The following is a 25136-nucleotide window of genomic DNA, read 5'->3' on the forward strand; positions in this document are numbered from 1 at the left end:
GTTTGGGAACTTACACTTTGACCCAAAAGCTGACAACATAGGTTGTCAGGCTGCCGTGGCTTCTGCTCTGATGCTGGAGGCTCCCACGAAGGAGGAGGAGAGGAAGGACCAGGAACCAAGGCTCCTTCCCGCCTGCCCCATTTATCACACCTAAGCCAAAGACAGAAGAGAGGTTTTGAGATGGATCAAACATTGAATCTGTTTTAGGTGAATGTTTTACTTGTTACCTACCTGAATGTACCCTTTCCACAGAGTGAAATCACCATGTGACTGTCACCTAAGTAATAGGAGATGCCAGTACCCAGGACTCTCCTTCACGTCCCCCATCCACTCACTACTTTACCCCCACGCAAGGGGAGTCCCTAACTTGATTTTTAGTAGGGTAAACTGGTTTTGATTGCTTTTAAAAACTTTATTTAAGCATATAAAAGGAAGTATATATGTCTGGCTCAGACGGTTGAGAGTTTGACTCTTGATTTCAGCTCAGGTCATGGTCCCAGGGTCTTGGGATCCAGCCCCGTGTCGGGCTCCCCGTGGAGCCTCCTTGGCATTCTCTCTCTCTCTCTCTCTCTCTCTCTCTCTCGCCCTCTCTTCCCTCCCTCCCTCTGCCCCTCTCCCTTGTTCACATACACTCTCTCAAATAAATAAATAAATAAATAAATAAATAAATAAATAAATAAAAGTTAAAGAAGGTGTTCTTCATCTCCTTTCACTTAATCTTGTGTCTATGAGGTCCATCCACGGCGTTTTGTGGTCCTTTCTCTTCCCTGCTGCATCAAGAGACCCTAATTTATTGACTCGTTAATCTCTTGACAGATAATTGAGTTGTGTCCTGTGGGCTTCTCTGAACATCGATGTACATCTCATTCTGAATGTGTAGGTATGTTTCTAAGTGAAATACCTCTCGCTGGAATGTCTACATTTGACTATAAGACATGTTGCATGGCAGCTTCCCGGAGATCGACCTGACACACAGGCGCAGTGTGTGAGATTTTCAGTTGCCTCACACCAGCCTCTGCTTCCATCTTCTCTTACTTTCTCTGTTGTTAAAGTGCATGGTGCTATCTTGTTGTGGTTTTGATTTGCATTTCTCTACTGTCTAACAAAATTGACCACCTTTATATCTTTAGCCACTTAGAATTTCTCTTTCATGAAGTCTCTGTTCAAGACATTGACTCATTTTTCTATTAAGTTGTCTGCCATTTTTCCTACTTTTTTCCCCTGTATTTAATTTTCCCATCCATTATAAGACTCTTTTCCTCTTATTTTTGTTTTCTACAAACACCCCTTCCTCTCTATAATATAAATACCCAGAAGACAGAGTCAAAGTCTTCTCATCTTACCATCATCCTAAAACACCTGCTCAGAAATACCTGTTGTTTTGCATTAGAAAACTCTCTTCGTCCATTAAGGTGGCCCAAGGTTGGGTCCCTGAGCTTCTACTGGGCTTTGAAAGACGGTGGGACTTTCTCCTCTAGAACAGTTGCAGCGAAACCGAAGCCAACTCAGTGTGCCTACAGGATGTGTTTTATGTGGTAGGAAACAGAATCAATTCCTGAGAGAGGCAGTGATGACTATTTGAGAGTCCTGGGAAAATAAGAAGTTCAAATGATCTTTTTTGACCCCAAAAAAAGAACTTCTTTGGTATGTGAGATCATTCTATGCTCCTTTCCATCTGTTATAGCTTCAGTATTCTTCTCCTTGTAAATCATCATTTCATTTGAAAGCACTTCTGTTATCTCCCTTCAATTCCCATTATAAGGTCCAAACTAGCCCCTTGTACCTTCTGGAAGTGCCCATCTTGTGTCCAGTTGAGCTTTTCAATTCTGTCTTGATCTCTAGTTAACCTCTTTCATTCAATCTGTGCCTGGTCATTTCCTGGTCATTAATCCCCTGGCATCTAGCTAAGATAAATAGACATCTGTTTTGCCCGATGGAAATAATCCTAATCTAAATAATTTGAAAATGGTCTATTTAATTTTATCATGTGAATTTTAATAGAATTTAACCACATAAATAAACATCCATATTTCACACAATGTGCACAAACAATAAAAAAGCTAATTCTGTGAATTATAGCCTTAAATTTCTGTTCCATGCTGAGCTCTATAACATACGACCATTGCTCCTAGCAGGTCTTCTCAGTGTCCATAATCGCCCCCATGAAGGTACTTATCAGTGATTATTTTCACATAGATTTTTATTCATCCAGTACTTTCCAAAGTGGAAACTTCAAAGGCAATGGGGGTTGACATTTCAAGTGTGTCCAGCAGTTGCTGACCCTGGTTGCATGTAAGAAACCCCTCAGCGTGTCGAACAACCAGGGGCACCCGGCTCTCCCACAGACTGGCTCCTTCAGTGTCTCTGCGGGTGGAACCATCATCCGTGTGTCTTAGAAGCTCCCCAGGGAGACCCAACAGGCAGCCAGAGTGAGAAGCGCTGAAGCCGTGGCCAAGAATATGAAGGAAGGACGGTACGTAAAACATGTCGCGAAGTTAATGGTCAGCACTGTAAGTGTACACCTCCGTATCCTCAGAGGCGGGTGATGGTCTTCTCTTTGGCCCAGTCCTGGATTTCTGCTTGTCCAAATGTGATGTAAAAAAACATGCCAAACATGTTGACGGCAGCAGATAGGAAAAAGACATTCCTCCATCCAGACACAGAATCCTGGAGGCAGAAAACACAGAATTATCAGCCTCAGATTTCCTTCTCCACCAGTTCTAGGAATCCTCCATTTTGTGTAACGCAATATTGTTAAAGTATCTAGGGAGTGGTATGGATTAGCCAAAGTGTTGTGAAATTGTTGGGGACAGAATGACACCAAAACGAATAGGTTCAGTGCCAAGATGGATTTTTCTTCAAATCAAAATAAGTTAACCTACACTAACGTCTTTCCAGAAATTTGGATCTCAACATTCATGAAAATATCACATTCCTGGGGCGCCTGGGTGGCTTAGTCGGTTAAGCGTCCGACTTTCGCTTGGGTCATGATCTCGTGGTTCGTGGGTTCGAGCCCTGCGTCGGGCTCTGTGCTGACTGCCAGCTCAGAGCCTGGAGCCTGTTTCAGTCTGTGACTCCCTCTCTCTCTGACCCTCCCCTGCTCACGCTGTCTCTCTCTCCTAGAAATAAATAAAACATTAAAAGAAAATTTAAAAAATATATATATATATATCACATTCCTCATTGAAAATTATGCCTAAAGTGACATTTTATTTTTTTTTTAAATATTTTTATTTATTTCTAGGAGAGAGAGAGAGAGAGAGAGAGAGACAGCGTAAGCAGGAGAGGATCAGAGAGAGAGGGAAACACAGAATCTGAAACAGGCTCCAGGCTCTGAGCTGGCAGTCAGCACAGAGCCCGACGCGGGGCTCGAACCCACGAACCGCGAGATCATGACCTAAGCGAAAGTCAGACGCTTAACCGACTAAGCCACCCAGGCGCCCCTAAAGTGACATTTTAAAAAGTGTTTATTTTTGAGAGAGAAAGTGCTCAAGGTGGGAGGGACAGAGGATCCAAAGCGGGCTCCATGCTGACAGCAGACAGCACGATGTGAGGCTCAAACCCACGAACCATGAGACAATGACCCAAGCTAAAGTCTGATGCACAACTGAGCCAGCCAGGTGCCCTTAAAGTGACATGTTTAAGACCTTATCCTTGTGTTCTCCCTGTTTAGTTTTGGCCTTCATTGTTCACATCAGTGTCAATGGCCCCTTAGGTGGACACCTCAGCACAGCATGGGTCATGTTTGGCTGGGATGATCCTTCGCCTAGTTCGTAGTTTATTTCTGCCATGACGGTCACAGTGGATTCCTAGCAATTTGGCAAAAAATTAACCTAGAAACTAAATCACATGGAGATGTGTTAAAAATGAAACACGGGAGAGGCACGTTGGTGGCTCAGTTGATCAAGCATCTGACTCAGCTCAGGTCATGATCCCACCATTGTGGGATTGAGCCTTGTGTTGCACTCCACACTAAACATGGGGGCTGCTTAAGATTCTCTGTGTCTCCTTCTGCCCCCTCCCCTGCTATACTCTCTCTCTCTTTCTCTGAAAGAAAGAAAGAAAGAAAGAAAGAAAGAAAGAAAGAAAGAAAGAAGGAAGGAAGGAAGGAAGGAAGGAAAGAAGGAAGAAAGAGGGGAGAGAGAGGGAGGGAGGGAAGAAGAAAGAAAGAAAGAAAACTTTTTTGTAAGTTGACTCTTGTCATCCTGCCACCCCCTCTGGCTCTGCTGTTGTCTGGAGGCCTCCTAGCCCTCACTTCCCACCGAGCAAGTCTCGCAGCCCATGCTCCCAGCCAGGACCTTTTCACCATGACTTCACCTCTCTTTTTAAACTGGCCTTGGGACACCTTGTGTTTCCATTTTGTAATTTTTTTCTAAGTAGAATTAATCTGCACAGGCTTCATAATTTTTGCCTTCTACCCCCTCTGTCTTCATCCCTCACTATCCCTTGACATGTGCCATTCACTCTGGTCATAACCAAGAACGGCTTCCTGCTTCGGTTCCCCCAGGAGGTCACCTGAGCTGTGTCCTCTACCCGCACTGCTCACTCTCATCAATGGAACCTCCATCCATTCGCAGAAGTTCAGCTTATACTGTTCTTTCCCTGGGAAACCTGACCTAACAGGCTGTCCTTCAGAGTCCTCTGTGAATACAGTGACTGTGTTGACACTCGTGCCTGTTGTCTCCATTGGAGCACGCGGTCGTGGAGAGCAGGAGGCCCCTGCCATGATGCCCCAGAGCCTAAAGCAATACCTGCCACTTGCAGACGTCAATAAATTGGCCAACCTGACTGATGAGGAATCCAGTGGCCGTGGAAGAGATGATCCCTGCGATGAGCCCGAAGCCCCGTGAGATTCCCATGAGGAAACTTGCGTACCTGTGGGGTGGCCATCCACAGACGGTTTTATTTTTATTTTTTATTTAAGTTAATTTAGTTAATTAATTTACTTATTTTAGAGGGAGGGAGAGAGAGAGAGAGGAGGGGAAAGGGACAGAGAGAGAGGGAGAATCCCAAGCAGGCTCCACACTGTCAGCACAGAACCCAACAAGGGACTCAATCCCATGACCCTGGGATCATGACCTGAGCCGAAATCAAGAGTTGGACATGCAACCAACCAAGCCACCTGGGCGCCCCAACAGATGATTTTATATAGAAACCTGCTGAGGACTTTTCAGCAACTCAACTTTACTGCAGTTCGGTTATAATAGAAAGTTATTTTGCTTAATGCTGTGTTTTGTTCACCTAATGACATTCAGGGCGATGTCTGTTTGCCAACCCTGAAATCATCTCTCTGCCAAGTCAACAACCAGGGATGACCTCAGTTCCCTCAGGGGACCAGGATCCACCCTGGTCCCCATCCCAAGGCTGCTCAGCACGGCGGGCAGTTCATGTGGTGCACAGGACAGCAAACTCTGAACAAACTGCCTGAATCCAAATCCTGGCTCTGCCTTTGTGTGACCTGAGGCATGTCACTTAACCTTCTTGTCCCTCAGTCTTCTCCAGCTTAAAGTGAGGGTGGTAGGCGTGCCTGGGTGGCTCGGTCGGTTAAGCGTGTGAAGCTTGATTTCAGCTCAGGTCATGATGTCACGGTTGGTGGGATTGAGCCTCGTGTCAGGATCTGTGTTGACAGTACAGAGCCTGCTTGGGACTCTCTCTCTCCCTCACTCTCTGCCTCTCCACTGATCATGCTCTCTGTCTCTCTCTCAGAATAACTAAATAAACTTAAAAAAAAAAATCATGATTTAAAGTGAGGACAATAACAGGGCATACCTCATGCAGTTGTGAGATCAGGTGTGTTGATATCCATCTATCAAGTAGGGCTTGGCTCATGGCAAATGCATACAGATGAGGGAGCTAATATTATCAACGTTCTGGGAGCTTTTCCAAAATACATGTGTTGGGGGGGCCCTGTCCCAGGGCATGCAGTTCCGTCTCTGGTGGGGAGGCCTGGGAAGCTTTTCATCTAAACGATTCCTGGCCAAGATTGGAAACTGTTGTTCTAAAAGCCTTAGGTCATGGCCATGTAGTGACATTTCTAGTTATGTGTCATTATCTATCATACTATCATCTTGTGCGTGTCATCACGAGATGTCACAATGTGAGGAGTTGCAAGAGGAAGACTGAGGCCTAGCACCTCTGGAAGGACGTACGCGAGGGGAACAAACAGATGTAGGGTTTTACCTGGGGGCGACATCTAAGGTGTTGACGATGAACCCCGAGTCACACAGGTTGCTGGTCCCAGGAATGAGTATCAGCAAAATAATGGTTGTCACGTAACTGGAAGCCACAAAGGGCAGGGCCACGGCACACAGCGACGGAAGGAGGAGCCCTGGGCAATGAAGTCACAGCGTCAGGGCCTCGCAGACCACATGTGGAAAAAAGGATTCGTTAACCACGCCCATGCCCCTGTCCTTACCTAGGGATGAAAAGAGTTTTCGGACAGTGATTAATCTGAGAAGATTCCTGGACAGAAGGAAGTCTGCCAGCTGGCCTCCTAGAATTGTGCAGCTTGAAGCAGCAATGAAGGGCAGGGATGACAGAACCCCACTCTGAGGGAAGGAAGCGTGTTGGGTGAGTGCGGACATTCATGGAGCACCAGCAACTGGCAAGCAGACTGCAGAGCCCACCCTCCCGAAGTTCCGAGTCATTTGCAGGGAATTAGCATCCTTTTCCACAGGGGAAGGACACTGTCTCCGGGGAGAGGGCCACTCGCACTGCATTACACTGGTGTCCGGAGAAAAGTAACATTAATCTCTGAGGGAAACCGAGGAATCAGCCGGAGTGGCAGTGTCGCACAGATCTACCACTCAGGGGTCGTGTAAACCAAGGCACATCATCCTACCTCTACGGGTCCCTGTGTACAATGACAGTCATTACAGCGCCTCTCCTGAGATCACTGTGAAGGTTGTATGAGGGGTACGTGCAAGGGCAGGATGCAGTGGGCAGCATGGAGCCATTTCTCCTTATTGCCATCGTCATTTCCCCAGGAGGACCGGAAACACACTCACGTCTCTGATGTTAACGTGGAGCACGGAGCTGATGTACGTCGGGAGGTATGTTATGATGATGGTGCATAACCAGAAATGGCTGAAAAACCCCGTGAAAATGGCCCAAAGCGGTAGGCATCTGGCCATAGCCTTTATGGGGACAGATCGTCTACGAGAACTGGACTGAAAGGAAATACCTCATCAACGTGGGGTTGGGCCCAAGGGGACCTCTCCTGTGAGCCCCACCCCCACCCCCCACCCCCACCCTAGGGACCTAGGGTCCACAGGTAGGAAGGGTGCACTGTACCTGGTGAGCCAGTGAGGCCACGATGTGCTCCCTTTCCTGGACACTTATGCATGGGTGATGCATGGGGTCATCGTAAATCACCGTGAACCACAGGAGACAGCAGACACAGCCAATGCCACCTGGGAAGCAGGGACTGAGTTAATTTTCAGGTAGATTTGTACACTGGGGGAAGGGAGTTTCCTCTGAAATGGCACACCTCCCCCTCAAAATACACTTAATCAATTCATGGTTATTCCACCATGAGGAAACTCTCCTTATTTCAATTCTTTTAAAATTCTCCTTTTAACTAAGGCTCTCCAGACTCCACCGCTCAAACAGAGTGCCATCTGTCAGTGTCAGAGCCGAATGGGAGAACATGGGCATGAACGTACCATTGCACAGCTGGTTAATTACCCTTGGGTCCCCACGGTTATAGTGTTAGGCATCATTGACAGCTATTTCTTATTACATGCATTATTGTCTTACTTTGGAAGATCTGAATAGTCAGGATGGAAGAAGACAGGGATCATACATACATGAAATCACCTACTAGAAAATTGGTGTGGCAAGGCCAAATTTCCAGCACATTTGCAAAAGATGGTGTTATTTGCATTCAAGTAATGCATCCATTAGGGATTTCCAGAAGAAATATTTCTTGACAGTACCTGATTAACGTGTGTGGACCAAAATGACCCATGATTAGCATCATTCATGAGGAAGCCATACCAGCCAGAACCATATTGAATAACATCATTTGGTCAGAACCAGAGAACAGACATGTGTCTCATGGCTGAGATTGATCATTTGAAGAAGTTTCGATGGTAAAAGTCTCTGGGAACCAATGTTCTTTGAACCCCCTGTAATGACTGGATCCATCCATTCTTTTACTTATGAAGTGATAAGCCAGGCACTTCAATAGTACCAAAGTGATAAAAAAAAAAAAATTTATAGAATAGATTCCTTGCCCCCAAATTTCACAGTCTATTGGAGAGGGAGAAGGAGAAATAGATAAGTATGTTATGTGCCAGTGTAACCTAGAGAAGAAATTATCCGTGAGCAGGACACAGGGCAGAAAGACGGCATCTGACACGATAAGCCTTGGATGTCTCCTGAGGGAAGGGTGCATTTAAATCAAGCTTTGCAAGATTTGCCTGGCAGAGAACAGGTTAAAGCATCTTTGAAGTAATGATAATTATAACAAAAGAGACACATTTAAAGTGTGTGTCACCAACTTTAGGTGACATTGACATCTTAACCACATGGCAACTACCCCGGCATTTCAGATGTGGTGGTGGGGATTTTATAGAAGTTTCCAGATGTGGAATAGTAAGGCTGTGCTCCCCATTCCTCAGAAGCCAACCCCATGCAGAGTATCGTCTCCTAGACTGGAGTAAGGGACCAGAAATACTGGCCCTCAATGGTCTTCGTCACCTTCTGTTCCATAAAGGGCATTTTCTCTAATATGGGAATAGGGGACAGATAATGTGCACATCAAACCAAACAGCCAGCAAACGGAGGGCTCGGGCTAGAAGGGAAAGTGACTCACCAAAGATGTAGAAGATAAACGGCCAGCCCAAGGCCTGTGAGATGAGTCCCCCCACACAGAGGATGATGAAGGACCCAAACGCCACCCCTGAAGAGGGAGAAAAAACACTTATGAAAAGTCCGAGTGTTCTCCCTGGACACAGGCCCGGCAGCGGGGAGGCCGACTCAGAACTACTGTGTGAGGACAGCCTCTCTTCCTGCTCACCGATCGGCCCCATTAAGTCATGTGAAGTAATTAGAATTGATCACTAATCATAGTATGCCTCCTGACACTTTGGTGGCTCCTTAACACCAATGAGACCAGCACAGATCCCTTAGTTTGTCATAGAAACTCTGCAATCACAGCCCACCTGTACACCCTTATAATTAGAGTTCAGTCTGGCAGGGAACAGTATGGGGTTGAGGGCGGGAAAGGAAAGTCTTACACAAAGCAATAAGATACAGTCTCTGTCCGCAAGGAGGTTTCACTCCAGTTGGAGAGAAAAGCGTGAGCGAAATTCACTATTACAAGTACAATACAGTGTAGACCTTGGAGTCTGAAGATATTTCACAGAGACCCACAATTAGAAATGCATTTTACATGATGACACTATACACACAAACAAAAGGTTCGTGAATCAATACTTAGCCTTACTGTGGGCAATACACTCCAACATTTTCTATTCTATTCTATTCTATTCTATTAATTTATGTTATTAAATATTGTCTTGACACACTAAATTGATTTTATGACCCCCCCGAATGTCCCAATATGCACTTTGGGGGGAAAAGGATGTGGAATATAACTAGGATAATAATATATAATAATATAGTATGGTATGGACGGATACGCGTGGAGAATATTAAAGCTGACAGTGAGACTTACAGATGATTTACATGAGCTGAGCAGGGAGTAGGGTGGACTTCTGGTAAAAGAAGCTTCCAAGAACATGGGCCAGCAGAGTAGAGCCCGAGAGAAGCTAAGTGCAGACTACGTGGTGTGGCTTACAGAGGGACGCTGCGTGGAAAAGCAGGCTCGGACCATATGACAGCCCATATGTCTCGAGGCAGAAAGGATAAGTCTTTATCTGCAGTCAAGGACGGACACACTGCAGCCCAAGCAAATGAGCAAATATGCCTTATCTGTGCCTTAGGGAGAGAACTTAGCTTCGACGGGAAGAGAAGTCTACAGGACCCAAAGCTGGAGGAGAGAAATTAGCCGAGAGCATTTGTAGACAGAGGAGACAGGACACCTACAATGGAAGGAACCAGAACCCAGGAGGGTTGCTTTGGAGAAAACATCTGCAGGACACGGCCGTACACTGGAGCTGGGAGTGAGGGGCTTGGCCGAGTCTCGCTTCGCTTCTGCAAGCAGGCACTCCCAGTGCTGCCAGTCAGGGTAACCGGTGATGAAGCCTTTGAGGCCTATGACCTGATCACTGCTGTGGGGAGGCAGCCGCTCTGGCCACCTGCTGGCTATTCGCATTTGGGCAATTCATTTAATCTCCACATATGCTTATTCCCTCTTTTGTAAAATGGGAGCTTAAAAAATACACAGTTATTACAGGGCAGGTGCCTGAGAGGCTCGGTTGGTTAAGCATCTGAATTCGGCTCAGGTCATGATCTCATGGTTCGTGGGTTTGAGCCCCATGTCAGGCTCTCTGCTGACAGCTAGCTCAGAGCCTGGATCCTGTTTTGGATTCTGTGTCTCCTTTTCTCTCTGCCCCTCCCCACTCACCCTCTGTCTTACTCTGTCTCTCAAAAATAAATAAATGTAAAAAAAATACTCAGTTATCAGACAGGTGTGGTGAAGATCAACTCAGAAGAGCAAAAAGCTCAGAACCACACGGGCTCTTTAAACTCGACTTTCCAAGCTGACTTCTCTCCTTACCACTGTGTGATCTCATAGTCTTACTTCTCGCTTGTGTATCTTTGCTAAAATAGTGTTTAAACACCATTAGACAAGTATTATATAAATGTACTTGATTTTTTTACATTTCTGCAAATTCAAGTTCCAAATGTTTTCCCATGATGCTTTTCTGACGACCCCAGCTCACAGCTCACAGCCACTTCTACACCTCAGTGGCTTTACAGCACTGATGTAGCTCCCTCTTACAGGTGCTCTGCAACCGTCTCATGTTAAATTTCTTGGTAGCACTTTCTACTTCTCCTCCAAAACGTCCCATGCAAAACAGGAAAGATGTGTCTGGGTGAGCCATATCCCAAAGCCGGAACACACATGTACATCCTTACCTGAGCCCGCAATGCTGGTGAGTTTGCTTCGCTCGAGGGGGGGCGCCCACTTTGCCCAGATTGTAAACTGACCTGTCCACGCCATTCCCTGAAATGAAAATCATCAAGACCTTTGATCTTAGTACACTTCAGGCACCCTTACCCCACTCAGAATGAGAAAGTAGCTGGATACCTGGGCCATGCCCTGGATCGTCCGAATCACAATAACCAGAATAACCCCAAAATCAGCAGCCAGCGGCGTGAAAAGGGTCAGAAGGGAGGAGGCCAGCAAACCGGCACCAAGCATCTGTTTCGCTCCAAATATCCCCGCCAAGTATCCACTTGGGATCAGAGTCACTATTATCCCATAGTTGATGGAGCTAAAGATGATACCCTGAGTCTCTGGGCTCCATTCATAGACAGAGGCCTGGGAGTGGAAAAAAAGAAAGTTCTTTGCCAGGAAGTTCTTTTACGAAAACCTACTTTATTTTTTTATTTAAAAAAAATGTTTTTAATGTTTATTTATTTTTGAGAAAGAGACAGAGCATGAGTGGGGGACAGAGAAGGAGACACAGAATCCGAAGCAGGCTCCAGGCTCTGAGCTGTGAGCACAGAGCCCGACATGGGGTTCAAACTCATGAGCCTTGAGATCATGACCTGAGCCAAAGTCAGATGCTTAACCAACTGAGCCACCCAGGTGCCCCACAAAAATCTACTTTAACACCAGTGCTGCTTGGGGTTGGTGGGATCCTAGTATAAAAATCCACTTATCTGTATTTGTTACCTAACAAATATTTCACGTCTTCCAAACATACAACCAATTATACCACTATTTTACTCCTTTCAGAAGGAGAGGAAAAACAAAGGAAATGAAGAAGGAAAGAGATGAATGATTACACAATGGGAAGACATATGTGAAAAACAGCCATTGAGAGAGATTTCATCTGAGAAAGAGCTGCCTTTAACTATGTGCTTCTGGGAAAAGTTTGGTGACGCATTGACTTCATTTCAAAAATATTAGAAAAGCACAACTTCACCGAATTCTCATCAAAATCTGTCCTTAAAATCAATATTAGGAACTATGGTCTGCCTTGGCAGAGATGACTTCCCAAAATGCATACTGCACTTTAATAAGATGACATTCTTCTTTTTTTAAATGTTTTTTTTTATTTATTTCTGAGAGAAAGAGAGACAGTGTGAGCAGGGGAGGGTCAGAGAGAGAGGGAGATACAGAATCTGAAACAGGCTCCAGGCTCTGAGCTGGCTGTCAGCACAGCCAAAGTCGGACACTTAACTGACTGAGCCCCCCAGGTGCCCCATAATAAGATCACATTCTTATGATGCAAGCCAAGAAATAATTTTTGGCAGCCTACTAGATATGTGCCATCTGCTATAAATGGAAGTAAGAGAAAAAAGTATAAAATATGAAATATTTTACCCACTTATAATAACTATAAATAATGCAAGATATATGATTCACATCAGAATGCAAGTTTAAGGATAGATATCAGTAAAATAAAGACTCTGAGAAGAGGGGAAAAACAATGTGCAAAAGTCCCAGGAAGGAAGCAATGCTTGAACCACTCTTTGAGGGATGATTAGTATTTGTACAAAGAGAAATAGGAAAGTTCATTTTTATTGAAAAGCAAAAGGAAAGTCGTAGCATTTGGAGGGACCCCAAATGCAGAGAAACTCCCAGGACTCTGAGTTACTCAGAGCCTGGACCTTCCCTGGGCCACCGACAGTAGGCATGAGTGTACTGAGAAGCGGGACCAGACTTTGGAGAAGCATAGCACACTGAGAGAGAGGGAGAGAGAGTGTGTGAGCAGGGGACAGGGACAGAAGGAGGGAGATAATTTTAAGCGGGCTTCCCACCCGACCTGGGGCTCAATGCAGGGCTCAGTCTCACCACCATGAGATCATGACCTGAGCAGAAACCAAGAGTCAGAGATCTAACCAACTGAGCCACCCAGGCGCCCCAAAGCTGTCCTATATTCATGAGCACAAGAATGTGAATGTGTAGAATGAATGATGGAAAACAGACTGGAGGCAGAGAGGTCATTATAAATAGGCTGGGTCCAAGCTAATAAAATCATAAAATACAAAGGTAACATTAGAAATCTATAGTAAGGGGCTCCTGGATGGCTCAGTTGGTTAAGCATCTGACTTCGGCTCACATCATGATCTCACGGTTTGTGGGTTCGAGCCCCGCGTCGGGCCTTGTTTTGTCAGCTGGAGTCTGGAAACTGCTTCCAATTCTGTGACTCCCTCTCTCTCCACCCCCTCCATCCCGCTCGCGCTCTGTCTCTCTCCCTGTCAAAAATCAATAAAAATTTTTTAAAAACTACAGTAATTAATAGTTCAAAGGAAACATTTTTTAGATAGGGTATAATCCTGATTCTCATACAATCTTGTGATAAAGATTTTATTTAGCTCATTGATGAATAAAGGATTGGTAAGCTGTTACAACTGGTCCAAAGAGAAGTGAAAGACCCGTAAGCAGGAAGTAATGATGAACTGGATTTTAAATACATGGCAAAATTGGCTTATTCAACGGAAGGGCAGTGGAGAAGAGTATCAGCTGATTTCCCACAGGCCAAAATTCATTTTCTGGGCCAGGGGCAAACATGGCCTGCACCATTTGTTCTACAGAACTTACAGAATTGCAGCATGGCCCAAAGACAAGGAATGGTGCCAAGACTCACGCGAATTTGGCAGAAGGGTGCACTATGTGCCAAGGTTTTCATTGGAGACACCTAGTGGTCTGATCCTTTTCAGACATTTTCACAATGTTTTTCTATAATTCACCACCCCCTCCCGTAATCCTAACAATCTCAGTGAAGGATTATTTTTATCACAGAGGTAGGCAATATCTCAAAAACAAAACTCCAGTCTTTTTTCAGCTTGTCCTTGACGATTCATGCCTCTCTACTTCACAGAACCAAGATCCTTCCTTTCAAACTGGGTTGTCCCTCTCAACAAAGAGCCTCATTCTTCATTTTACTTACGCCCGTGTTAAATTCTTTGATGGGTCTGCTGGGGTCGGTGAGGGTATCTGGAAGAGGCCCTTCTGTGGAAGTGTTGGCTAGACCATGGGGCTGGGTGCTGTTCACCATGGCAATGATCGCGATGCTCAGACTCACTCGCTGGGTTATCATGGTGAAGTTTGAGAAGTGCATGAAGAGAGCCAGTCCATAGCGTAATGAACAGAAATCTGGAGCTGGAGGACAATACGGAAGGACGCAATGAGCATCCTGACCAAGGCCTCGGTCTTTCCATTTCTCCCATGGCTACACATGAAAAAACATCAGGGACCTCGCTTGGCCCCACTGCCTTCTTTTTTTTTTTTTTTTTTTTTTTAATTTTTTTAATGTTTTTTATTTATTTCTAGGAGAGAGAGAGAGACAGCGTGAGCAGGGGAGGGTCAGAGAGAGAGGGAGTCACAGACTGAAACAGGCTCCAGGCTCTGAGCTGGCAGTCAGCACAGAGCCCGACGCGGGGCTCGAACCCACGAACCGCGAGATCATGACCTAAGCGAAAGTCGGACGCTTAACCGACTAAGCCACCCAGGCGCCCCCCCACTGCCTTCTTTCACCAAAATGACCACGACTACCATGCTCTTTGTCTTCAACTGACTTTAAGGATCTTACAGTCAAGCAAAGCAAAGATGACCTTTTCCCAGAGGTGTGAGATGCAGATGGTAACTATAGGAAAGCCTAAGTGAAGCCACTTAAGTCAAATTGTCCCCAAATAAAGTGAAGGGGAGAGATGGTGGCAGAGCTGGTGACATACCCGTCCCCCAGCTGCAAGTCACAGGTCCTGTCCATTTTGCATATTTATTTACCATAAAGCTTGGAAGTTCATGCCACCACTGAACTGCCTTTGAGAGAAGCTGACTGAATCTCCAAGGATTTCTTTTAAATATCTGAGAGAGAGAGTGTGTGGGAACGAGCATCTCCCCTGACCCCTGAGTGTGGTGCTCACTTGGAAACACTTTGGTCGTGTGTCACTAGACCCTGCCTTCACATATGTCCAGCTTTTAAGAACTAACAGCGGGGTCCTGGCTGGCTCAGGCAGTCAAGTATCTGAATTCAGCTCAGGTCATGATCTCACAGTTCATGGGTTCAAGCCTAGAGTCAGACTCTGTGCTGACAGCTCAGAGCCTGGAGCCTCCTTTGGATCCTGTGTCTTCCTCTTTCTCTGCCCCGTCCCTGCTCACATGCATTCTCTCTCTCTCTCTCTCTCTCCCACTGTCTCTCTCTCTCAAAAATAAACATTAAAAAAAGAACTAACACAGAGAGCCCCTTTTACTGAGTTTGGAGGCAATATGGTGATGGACGAGTATTCAATATGTTACAAGAACAACACATTCTTTAAAAAGTCCCCACAAAGTGGAACAAGGGACCAATATTGCAAGGGTTTCCAAGCAAATGATGGATTCAAGCTCTTCTGTAGATTTGGAGAAATGGAACTAAAGAGAACTGGAAAGAAGGCCTGTGAACAAACAGATAAAAATGTAAGGAAAGAAATCACTTGTAATGGCCATACCAGCTCAGTGACAGGATTGTTTATCCGCAAAAGAATTCTTTCCATGCCACTGAGGGACTCCGAGTGACTCCAAGCTCAGGAAAATAAGCAGCCACTTGGCAATCAAATTATGGCAGGAATTTATGCACAAGACAAAATGACTTTTTCTATACTTATTCCATTCCTTATGTCCCAGGTTTTGTTGGTCATTTGTCTTGATTTCTGTTGGGCCCTCCCCCCCCCAAAAAAAGCAACAGGTAACAGGGTGAGGGGCCAGAGCTGGCCCAATGCTGTCCTGAGAGTCTTTATCATGGGTGACATGACAAAAAAAAATAAAGGAAGAGAAAGGAAAATGAGCTTTGGAGACAAGCTTCTACCCTTCTATCAAGTAGTCTTGACGGGACAGATTTACCTTTCTTGGGCGAAGGCTTCTTGTCCATTTGGCTCCTCTGGGAAGTGGTGGCAGGCTCCCGGGTTGACTTTCCCTCTGTTCTGAATGGCTTTCCCCACGACTGGTTTTGACCTACGGAGTGAACAACGATCCGAAACACGACACACAAAAAGCTTTCTCGCGTTAACGTGGTCCTCTCTCAGCATCAGTAAGAGTTTTGGTACAACAGGGCTATATGACTGACACTTTGCAGCCCGCCTCTTGATTGCTATGCTAACAAAGACTCAGTTTTTATAAGAAAATCTGGCTGTACACACCAGCTATGTGACTTAGAGCCTCGTCATTTAACTTCTCCAACCGTGCATTCCCTGTCTGTCCAACAAGAACACTTCTCTTACTGGCATGTGCCACAAGAATTCAATGAGAAAACTGCAAACCACAGAGAACCAAAGGTGAGGCGTGCTGTGACTTAAGGTGGGTCAGAGGACAGGAAAGTTAAATAAAGCTCAAGAGCTGAGGAGAAAGTTCCAGAAGAGCCCTTTCTCTCCTTATGATCATGTTTCTGTCCCTTCTGTACAACCAGAACGAGGCTATATTGTGTCTTCTCTGAATAGGAAAGGGGACATCGCATGACACCTCATGAGTATTACCTTTGAGGCTCTAAAATGTTTACTGTTGCCTTTACTACACACAATTTGGACACTTTATTGGACTGCAAAGTTCTTCAAACCATCTGTGAAATCACACTGAGGGAGGCTTTCTACTACAATTCCAAATATATCCAGTTATTTTGATGGGAAGAGAGAATCCATGAACCCCAAATCTGATATTTGTGTAGCAATCAAACTCCCTTGGTGGTGACACACATCGATTTCTTTTAGGAACAATCTTCATCCTGAGAACGCTGTCAACCTCACAGCCATTCCTAAACTTTACAAATACCGTGTCATGCTTGTATTTTCATCATTCAAAACTTTGCATTCTTCCTGCACATAAATTTAACAAGAACTTATCTGCACCCTTAAGGATATTCATAATCTATGACTTCAGGATAAAGGCTCATAAAGAGCAAGAAGATGAAGGATTTTGTCCAAAAAATTCTTTGCAATACTAGTTATTACAGCATAATATTGGAGATAAATTAACTTAACAAGAAGGGGGTTAGTGAGTCAGTTTTAATAGATTCTTATGATGGACTTTATTAAAATAACATTCCCAAGATGATGACTACCATTAGGGAAATGTGTGCCCTCTCGTGCACAAAGCGTTCACCGTGCCTGTGTTGGTACCCATACATCCACAGAAAGAAAGGCAGATTCACACAAGTGTCAGCAGTGGCTAATTCTGGGTTAGTAGAACACGATGGTCACATTAATCTTAAGGATTTTCCATATCTACTAAGTGTTTTGTTTTACAAATTGTAGATACTCATTTTATACCCAGCAGCAGCTAGTTGGAAAGATCGATGATTAGGCTTCATTAATATAGACAGGCCAGTCTTCTGCTCGCCAAGTGTCACCAGAATTCTAAGAATATGATCTCCCCATCTAAGTTTTGAAATTTTTTTTGTTTACCTGGACCTAGATAGATGCCCAGTTGCTAAATGAGAGAAGGTCAGCACCAGGTAACATGTTGGCTTTTGTCCTGCGTGGAGGGCTTTGGAGTCTTGCAAACATCTGGCTAGTATCAGGAGCCCGGGTCAGTGCTTTTCACTCCGATCCTAGCTGAAGCAAAATGGAATGGACACCTCGTTTACCCAGAGTTTTGACCATCTTCTGTCTGATTTCCCTTGTTAGGTAAGACCCCAAGACTTGCCTGAAGGCAACTTTTTCACTGTACGAGCCACTACAAGTCGTCATACCCCACCTACTGCTTTCCCGCCAACTTCTCCAATAAGTCCTACCAACCCTGAGCTCCAGAGCTGAAAGACACTCCGAGATCCTCTGCCCAACTATTCACGGTGCGGCTGAGAAAACTGATGTGTGGGAAGCCTGAGAAGCGGGCACAAGCCACATCGTTTACCGAGCCAGCGGCAGGTCTCCTGACGCCCAGACGGCTGCTGCTTCTGTCTGTTAGCACCACTTCCCCTTTCTGCTCATATTTTAAGCACAGCTTAGAATGCAGTTGGGTAGCCTCTTTTAGGGAGATTCCACAGGGGAATTTATATGGCTTTACCTTGCTTTAATCATTTCTTCAAGAAGGAAGTTTGATGGTGAAAATACTTTCCAGCTGAGCTTTGAGTATTTAAGAGAATAAAAATGACTGCTTTTTCTTGCTTTTTTTGTGAGTGGAATCATATCGCAAACCTTCCTTTAGCTTAGTTTATGCGACTTCACATGCTGGTTTTTAAAAAATATTTTGTGATGGGGCGCCTGGGTGGCTTAGTCGGTTAAGTGTCCGACTTTTGCTTAGGTCATGATCTCGCGGTTCGTGGGTTCGAGCCCCGCGTCGGGCTCTGTGCTGACTGCCAGCGCAGAGCCTGGAGCCTATTTCAGAGTCTGTGTCTCCCTCTCTCTCTGACCCTCCCCTGCTCACGCTGTCTCTCTCTCTCTCTCCTAGAAATAAATAAAAATAAAAGAAAATTTTTAAAAAATATTTTGTGTTTATTTTTGAGAGAGAGACAGACAGAGCACGAGCAGGGGAGGGGCAGAGACAGAGAGAGACACAGAATCTGAAGCTGTCAGCTCAGAGCCCAACACGGGGCTTGAACCTACAAAACACGAGATCATGACCTGAGCCAAAGTCAGACACTTAAACAACTGAGCCACCCAGGCGACCCTCACATGCTGTTTCGAATTTTGTCTCAATAGCCGATTTCAATTGTTAATTTCCTGTTTCCTTTGCATGGGACAAACAGAGAAATCGGGCAGATAGCCCAACCCACTCTAACCTAGGCTCTCTCCATGGTGTAGTAATGGAAACAATTTTTCTAAAGTAATTACGGAAGCCCATGAAACAATGGGGTCTGAGCCTTGTCATGACTGATAAACACTCAGAGACAGTGGTTCGAGTCTTAGTCCAATTGTAAGCATTGTTGAGGATCTTCCCATTCAATAGTGACACTTCTAAAAACTCGTGAGTCAGAGAGCCAAAAGTATAAATAAATATAGAAAACTTAAATACACATTAAATGAAAAGTCTGTCTTCTAAAGATAATTTTATGATACAAGATAGAGTTGTATTTGATATAAAATTAATAATATAGACAATATGGTTTATGCACAAGCAAAAGAACCACTTTTTCCCATCTGTCTCAGTCTGGACCTCACTGTTTCATTAGAGTGGTCTTTCTGTCACCCTTAGATTGCCCCCAATCCTCAGCCTGTCTTGCATCATCTGTTAGTCCAGTCCCCCAGTTTACTCAGAGTAAATGTTACATGTGGCTGAAACAGTATGAGCCTGCAGTTCAAAGGGCATCCAGGGACCATGTTCTCTGCCGTTCACAACCTGAGTAAACCAGGGCAGATTTCATCAGCTACCAGAGCTTCAACTGAATACAAAATAGAAAAAAATAAGAAATATGGGGATAATATGACTTCACAGGACTATTGTGAGTGGAAAAAAAAGATATGAGGCATGGCTTCTGATTGTAAAATATACAATAAATAAATAAAATGTACAGTGCTATTGATATTAACCAGAGCAACAATAAGCCTGGCACTCGGGAGCTCTCGGGCTAATCAGCAAAGATGTATAGCAAATAAAACACATTTCTGTAGAAGTGCTTTTGATTCCTTGTTAAATGAGTTTTAAACATTTTCCTTCTAAAGGTAGGTTTTTCCAGGGGCACCTGGGGGGCTCAGTCGGTTGAGTGTACAACTCTCGATTTGGGCTCGGGTCACCATACCAGGGTTGTGGGATCGAGCCCTGCATCAGGCTCCATGCTGAGCGTGGAGGCTGCTTGGGATTCTCTCTCTCTCCTTGTCTCCCCCCGCCCACCCCGCTTGTGGGCTCTCTCTCTCTCTCTCTCAAGTAAAGAAAACAGCATTTTTACACGGGGTCTTCTGAACTAGAATCCACAGGATGGGGGAAGAAGGGAAACATATTGCTGCAAACATCAGAGAACGTGGGAAGAAGCAATTTCTTCCATGTGAGCAAAACTGAGGGCCCTTTTAATCACCTGCCTCTACCTTTCTGAAAGATGGGTAGTGCTGAAATAAAACTAGTTATTCCAGTACGTCATTTATGTCATGCTATCGATTCATTTATGGATTTAATCATGAAAGAAAGAAAAGAAAAAGAAAAAGTGTATCAAGCAACAACAGTGGGTGATCCTAGAAAGCAGGGTAATGCCAAAATCAAGTGCAGCTGGGTCAGTGCCTTCAGGGACTCACAGCTCGGCTCGCCAGGAGTTGCGCAGGATTCCCCTTGATCCTTTCCTCCAAGTGACAGCCTCAGGCTTGCATTCCAGGCCAACTGTGCTTTGGACTAGGGACCTTCTGGGCAGGTTGGGAGAAGGCACCTTCACTCAGTCTTCACCGAGAGCTTCCCATCGGAGCACCAGTGGGCGCTAATCCCAAACCCTCTGAGCACTTCCCCTGAGCTGTACCATGAGGGCAATGAGCAAGGGGAGCTCTATGGCATGTAAGCTCTCTTCCCTTTTATCTCATTCACAACTTCATCTCTCCTTTTCTTTAGAGACGATTTCAAATATACAGAAAAATCTGAAAAGACTCATCCGTCACGGTCCCTGAACCCAAGCCTTGTTAGCTCTGATCCAGCATTTTGTCCCTCAGTGAAACCCACCCAGCTCATCAAGGGGCCACAGTTTATACAGAATCCTCAGAGGACGGGCCATTGCCCGGTGTCCACTGGCACCGGTGGCCTCTCAAGCCATGCTCTAGAATATTGATTGACTTGATCGCACGTTTTAGAAAGTCACTTCTTCATTTTGGAACCAAAAACCATTCCCAGATGGGAATCCTTAGGCTATTTTCATGGTGTTCCTCTGACTTCCCCTCAGACTGTTCCCTCCCTTTAATGAATCTCTGATTGATTAGTAATTATCCTCCGACCCCAAAAGAAGAAAAGCACTTACCTTCGCCATTAAACCAGTATTTTAAGCCCTAGACTAAAAGGCTACTTGAAAAAGTTTCTGTCCCTTCCTCCCTTTCAAATAATTCTGCAGTTTCACAAGGATAAATAATGAGCCACGTGGCAGTCAGACAGCATCAGGTTTGGCCCCACATTCTCAGAGCAGGGAGCCTGGGTTTGACTCTGCTGCTTAATTTTTAACTTCATTTTCAAGTTCTCACTGATAAAATGAGTGTCTCGAAAGGTGACATCATGTTTTTCTGCTCTGAGCTGTGCATACAACCAAAAAAGCCAACGAACATTTTTCCTCAAAGGAAGGTGCCATGGCATGGAGGGCACATCAAGGCTCTTGGGACTGGAGAAATGATGTCAAACCCCCTTCACTTCCTAGTGTTATCTGGGGCCTTGGACAAGTCACTTACCTTCTGTGAATTGGTTTCTACATTAGTAGAGCAAGGTTCTAATAACGAACTCATTTGCACAAATTAAATGAAATACTTATGCTGACTGGAGGTGGGTCCTCAATAACTGAGATGTTCCCAGGCATCCTGGGAAGTCAACTAGACCTGCTTAAGTTTTTGGTGCCCACATTCTTTTATTTTATCTTATTTTTTGTATTTCTAGGGGAGAGAGAGAGAGAGACAGCGTGAGCAGGGGAGGGTCAGAGAGAGAGGGAGACACAGACTCTGAAATTGGCTCCAGGCTCTGAGCTGGCAGTCAGCACAGAGCCCGACGCGGGGCTCGAACCCACGAACCACGAGATCATGACCTGAGCGAAAGTCGGACGCTTAACCGACTAAGCCACCCAGGCGCCCCTGGTGCCCACATTCTAATAATGTAATGGCTATTCCAATATCTACTCACAAAGCTACCTGTGTGGGCAACGTCATCAAAAACCCATGCCCACTGACTGACCCATGGGCTAGACCTGGGCTCTCAGAGTCTCCTCGCCTGCTCCTCTCTCCTGGGAATGTGGGTCCAGCTTGCCCTTCCTGCTCCCAGAGGCTGCTCCAAGGACAGAGAGAGACTTGAGATGGCGACATGGTGCTGAGAGCTACCAGTTAGGGCCTTGTTATAAACTTCTAAGATTTGGAGGTGGGTGTGGAGATCCGTTCATTTTGCTGCTGCCCAAGACAAGCGTCATACGTACACTTCCTTTGCTATTATCAAAACCGTCGTCTACCAACCTGGAGTGGCCTGCCTCTGTCTTCCGTCTCTCCCTGCCCTGAGTACAGAAGCCAGTTTCCGATTGCGCTCAGGATGTCCCCAAGTGGGGTGTGAACCAATACCCTGAACGCTTCCTTCCTGTTTCTTATCTGAGCCTTTTGTGCTCCAATCTCTGCTTGACTCCTGATTCTTGGATTATGTCTCAGTTATGATTCTTATTTTTTGGCCCATGGTTACAACTGGATCCTTCCAGTTTGACTCTGCCCTTATAAATGAGGCGGGCACCTGCCCTCTCTTGCTTCATTAGCTTCAAATCGCCTCGGTTGAGTCTCCTGTCAGGTCCAACTCCCAGGACTCCCCCAAAGAGCCGACTGGAGTCAGCTCCTTAGTGTAGCTACTTGGTTCCTTTGTATTAGTTCCCTATTGCTGCTGTAACAAATTAACCCAAGCTTAGTGACCTAAAGCAACACGTATTTATTCTCAGGGTTCTGGAGGTCAAAAGTCTAAAATAGGTTTCACATGACCAAAAATCAAGGTGTCTGCAAGAGCCACATTCTCCCTGGGGAACCCATTTCCCTTCCAGAGGCCACCAGCTTTCCTTGGCTCACAGCCACTTCCTACATCCTTAAAGGCAGCAACAAAACAGCTTTAGATCTTTCTCTCTAAGTCAGACCCTCCTGCCTTTCCCTTTATAAGGATGCTTATAATTATATTGGGCTCACTTGGAAACACCATCTCAAAACTCTTAAGTTAATCACATATGTCATGGGCCCTTTGCAAAGTCACACACTCACTGGCTCCAAGGATCCAGATGTGAAAGTCTTTGAGTGGCATTATTGAGTCCACTTTTAAGGTGGGGAGGGGTAGCAGGGAGAATTGAAATAATAGTTCCTTTCTTCCTTTAACGAAAATCCTGGTTATTGACTTACTATAAAGTCATCAGGTACCTGATAAGCCAACAAAAATGGTTAAGAAGAAGACAAATTAGGACTTTTTTTTTGCTTAGTCTGCCCATAAGAAGGTGATATTTTCTAATTTGCTCAAAGGCACAGCATGACTTAGCAGTGACCCTGGTAGTAAAACCAGGCAATAGTGGATTTCCCCAAACAGGAATAAATATACTAAGGAAAACTGGCCCAAAGTGTCCCATGCCACAAGTAAGAGACAAACTATAGTCTTCAAGCTGCATATTTTGTTTAAATAGTGTCAGTGATAGTTGAGTTTTCCAAGCCCCCTGAAGGGATCCTGCGTATTTTGAAAACTGCTTAATTCACAGCTCTGGGCACAGTCTCTGGCCTATAGTATGTGTTCATCAAACATTAAGTTGTTGCACCGATGAATTCTTGAGTCACACTCACCACCAAGAATCAAGATTTCTGTAGCTGGTGGAAGCTCTCTACCCTCCATCACGATTTGCACAAAACAAAGTGTTAAATCAACCCGGGGAGCTGGACGCTTCAAAGAATGAATATCTGTAACAGCCTTAGAAATAGCAACAGGAAGGGGCGCCTGGGTGGCTTAGTCGGTTAAGCCTAAGCGTCCGACTTTCGCTTAGGTCATGATCTCACGGTTCGTGGGCTCGAGCCCCACGTCGGGCTCTGTGCTGACTGCCAGCTCAGAGCCTGGAGCCTGTTTCAGTCTGTGACTCCCTCTCTCTCTGACCCTCCCCTGCTCACGCTGTCTCTCTCTCTCTCCCTCCTAGAAATAAATAAAACATTAAAAAAAAATAGCAACAGGAAGATAGCAGAAAAGATTGGTGGTCCTTAGAAACTCAGGTCTCTCGGGCCTGGTATTAACAGCTGCTTCCAGTCAGAGCAGTTTGATCCCACCCTCTTTTATTTGTTTGTTTGTTTGTTTGTTTGTTTGTTTATTGAGACTTTACTCTGTTCCAGATGCAGTGCTAGCTTCTGAGAACACCAGTCTAAAACCCAACCCATGACTGCACATGGTTCAGAGTCCAATGAGTGAGACTACTCCCAGACAGACAACCGGGATGCAAAGTCTTGAAAACAAATAGGATGCGCATGTACGGGGATGCCAGGAAAGAGTAGATAAGAATCCTGCCCTCTCTGCTTCCGGGGAGGCCTTCCAGGAGGAGACACAGCTGTTGTCAGTCTTCCCAGGGGGTGTGGATGAGTCAGTGAAGAATTGAAAGGTCCTTCTAGAAAGAGCAAAGGCATAGAGGCGCAGTGAGGGAGACTGCGATTGTTCAACACCACCACAGATTACAGTGCAAATCCAGGAAGGGGATTTGGGGAACTGGCTGCCAACACGGGAAAGATTTTTTTTTTCTTTTAATCAGTTGCTTTCCCCAGCAGTGGAAATAACCAGCCAGGAATGGAGTAGAAGTTTTTAACGTTTTCTAGCAACAAACACTGCAAAATTCTTAGGAATCACTGGAACAAGAAAAGTGTGACTCAAAGGAAGAAAACAATAACATTTTAGTAAAAAAACAAGACCTGGCTAGATGGAACTATGGCCTGTATTGCTGGGTGGGAGCAATTTTTAATATCATAAAAATGTTGAGCCTCTCAGAATTAATAAACACATGCAGAGAAAATCCAACTCAAAAGAAAAAAAGAAAAAAAAGCCAGAAGGGCAAACTGGAAATAGCCTAAAAGTTCATCAAGGGGAGACTAACTGAACAGATTGCACTATATCTTTATATTTAAAAAATAAGCAACAGTTTAAAAGAATGAGTTGTATCTATACCATTTGACTTGGATGCTTTTTATTTTATTTTTTAAATATTTATTTGTTTTTGTTGTTGTTTGTTTGTTTGTTTGTTTTATTTCTAGGAGAGAGAGACACACACAGCATGAGCAGGGGAGGGTCAGAGAGAGAGGGAGTCACAGACTGAAACAGGCTTCAGGCTCTGAGCTGGCAGTCAGCACAGAGCTCGACGCAGGGCTCGAACCCACGAACCGCGAGATCATGACCTAAGCGAAAGTCGGACGCTCAACCGACTAAGCCACCCAGGCGCCCCAAA

General features: G+C 45.1%; 1 protein-coding gene across 3 annotated transcripts; it reads right to left on the reverse strand.

Annotated features, from left to right (window-relative positions):
- Positions 1–2182: 2182 nt before the first annotated feature.
- Positions 2183–15995, reverse strand: SLC17A2 (solute carrier family 17 member 2). Of its 3 annotated transcripts, XM_039257322.1 has the most exons (12): positions 15968–15995; positions 14039–14248; positions 13196–13200; positions 11222–11455; positions 11050–11137; positions 8819–8905; positions 7294–7412; positions 7008–7169; positions 6416–6548; positions 6181–6328; positions 4785–4875; positions 2183–2667 (listed from the first exon to the last, which is right to left on the reverse strand). In XM_039257322.1, the coding sequence occupies exons 1-12, from the start codon at positions 15993–15995 to the stop codon at positions 2533–2535; spliced, it is 1440 nt and encodes a 479-aa protein (XP_039113253.1). In that variant the 3' UTR covers positions 2183–2532. The 3 variants fall into 3 exon arrangements, with proteins under 3 accessions (XP_039113253.1, XP_039113252.1, XP_039113254.1); XM_039257321.1 differs by lacking the exon at positions 13196–13200 and having other exon boundaries at positions 14037–14248; XM_039257323.1 differs by lacking the exons at positions 6181–6328; positions 13196–13200 and having other exon boundaries at positions 14037–14248.
- Between the last annotated feature and the right edge of the window lie 9141 nt (positions 15996–25136).

The sequence above is a fragment of the Hyaena hyaena genome, unplaced genomic scaffold (genome assembly GCF_003009895.1).
Source record: "Hyaena hyaena isolate Hyena2069 unplaced genomic scaffold, ASM300989v1 scaffold_614, whole genome shotgun sequence".
NCBI lineage: Eukaryota > Metazoa > Chordata > Mammalia > Carnivora > Hyaenidae > Hyaena > Hyaena hyaena.

Coding starts and splice junctions, on each gene's coding strand:
- SLC17A2 (XM_039257322.1), bottom strand. CDS start 15,995: ATGGACAAGAAGCCTTCGCCCAAGAAAG. Junction 7,413..8,818: donor GTTTATCTTCTACATCTTTG/GTGAGTCACTTT, acceptor CCTGCTTCCCAG/GTGGCATTGGCTGTGTCTGC. Junction 6,549..7,007: donor TCCACGTTAACATCAGAGAC/GTGAGTGTGTTT, acceptor TCCTTCCCTCAG/AGTGGGGTTCTGTCATCCCT.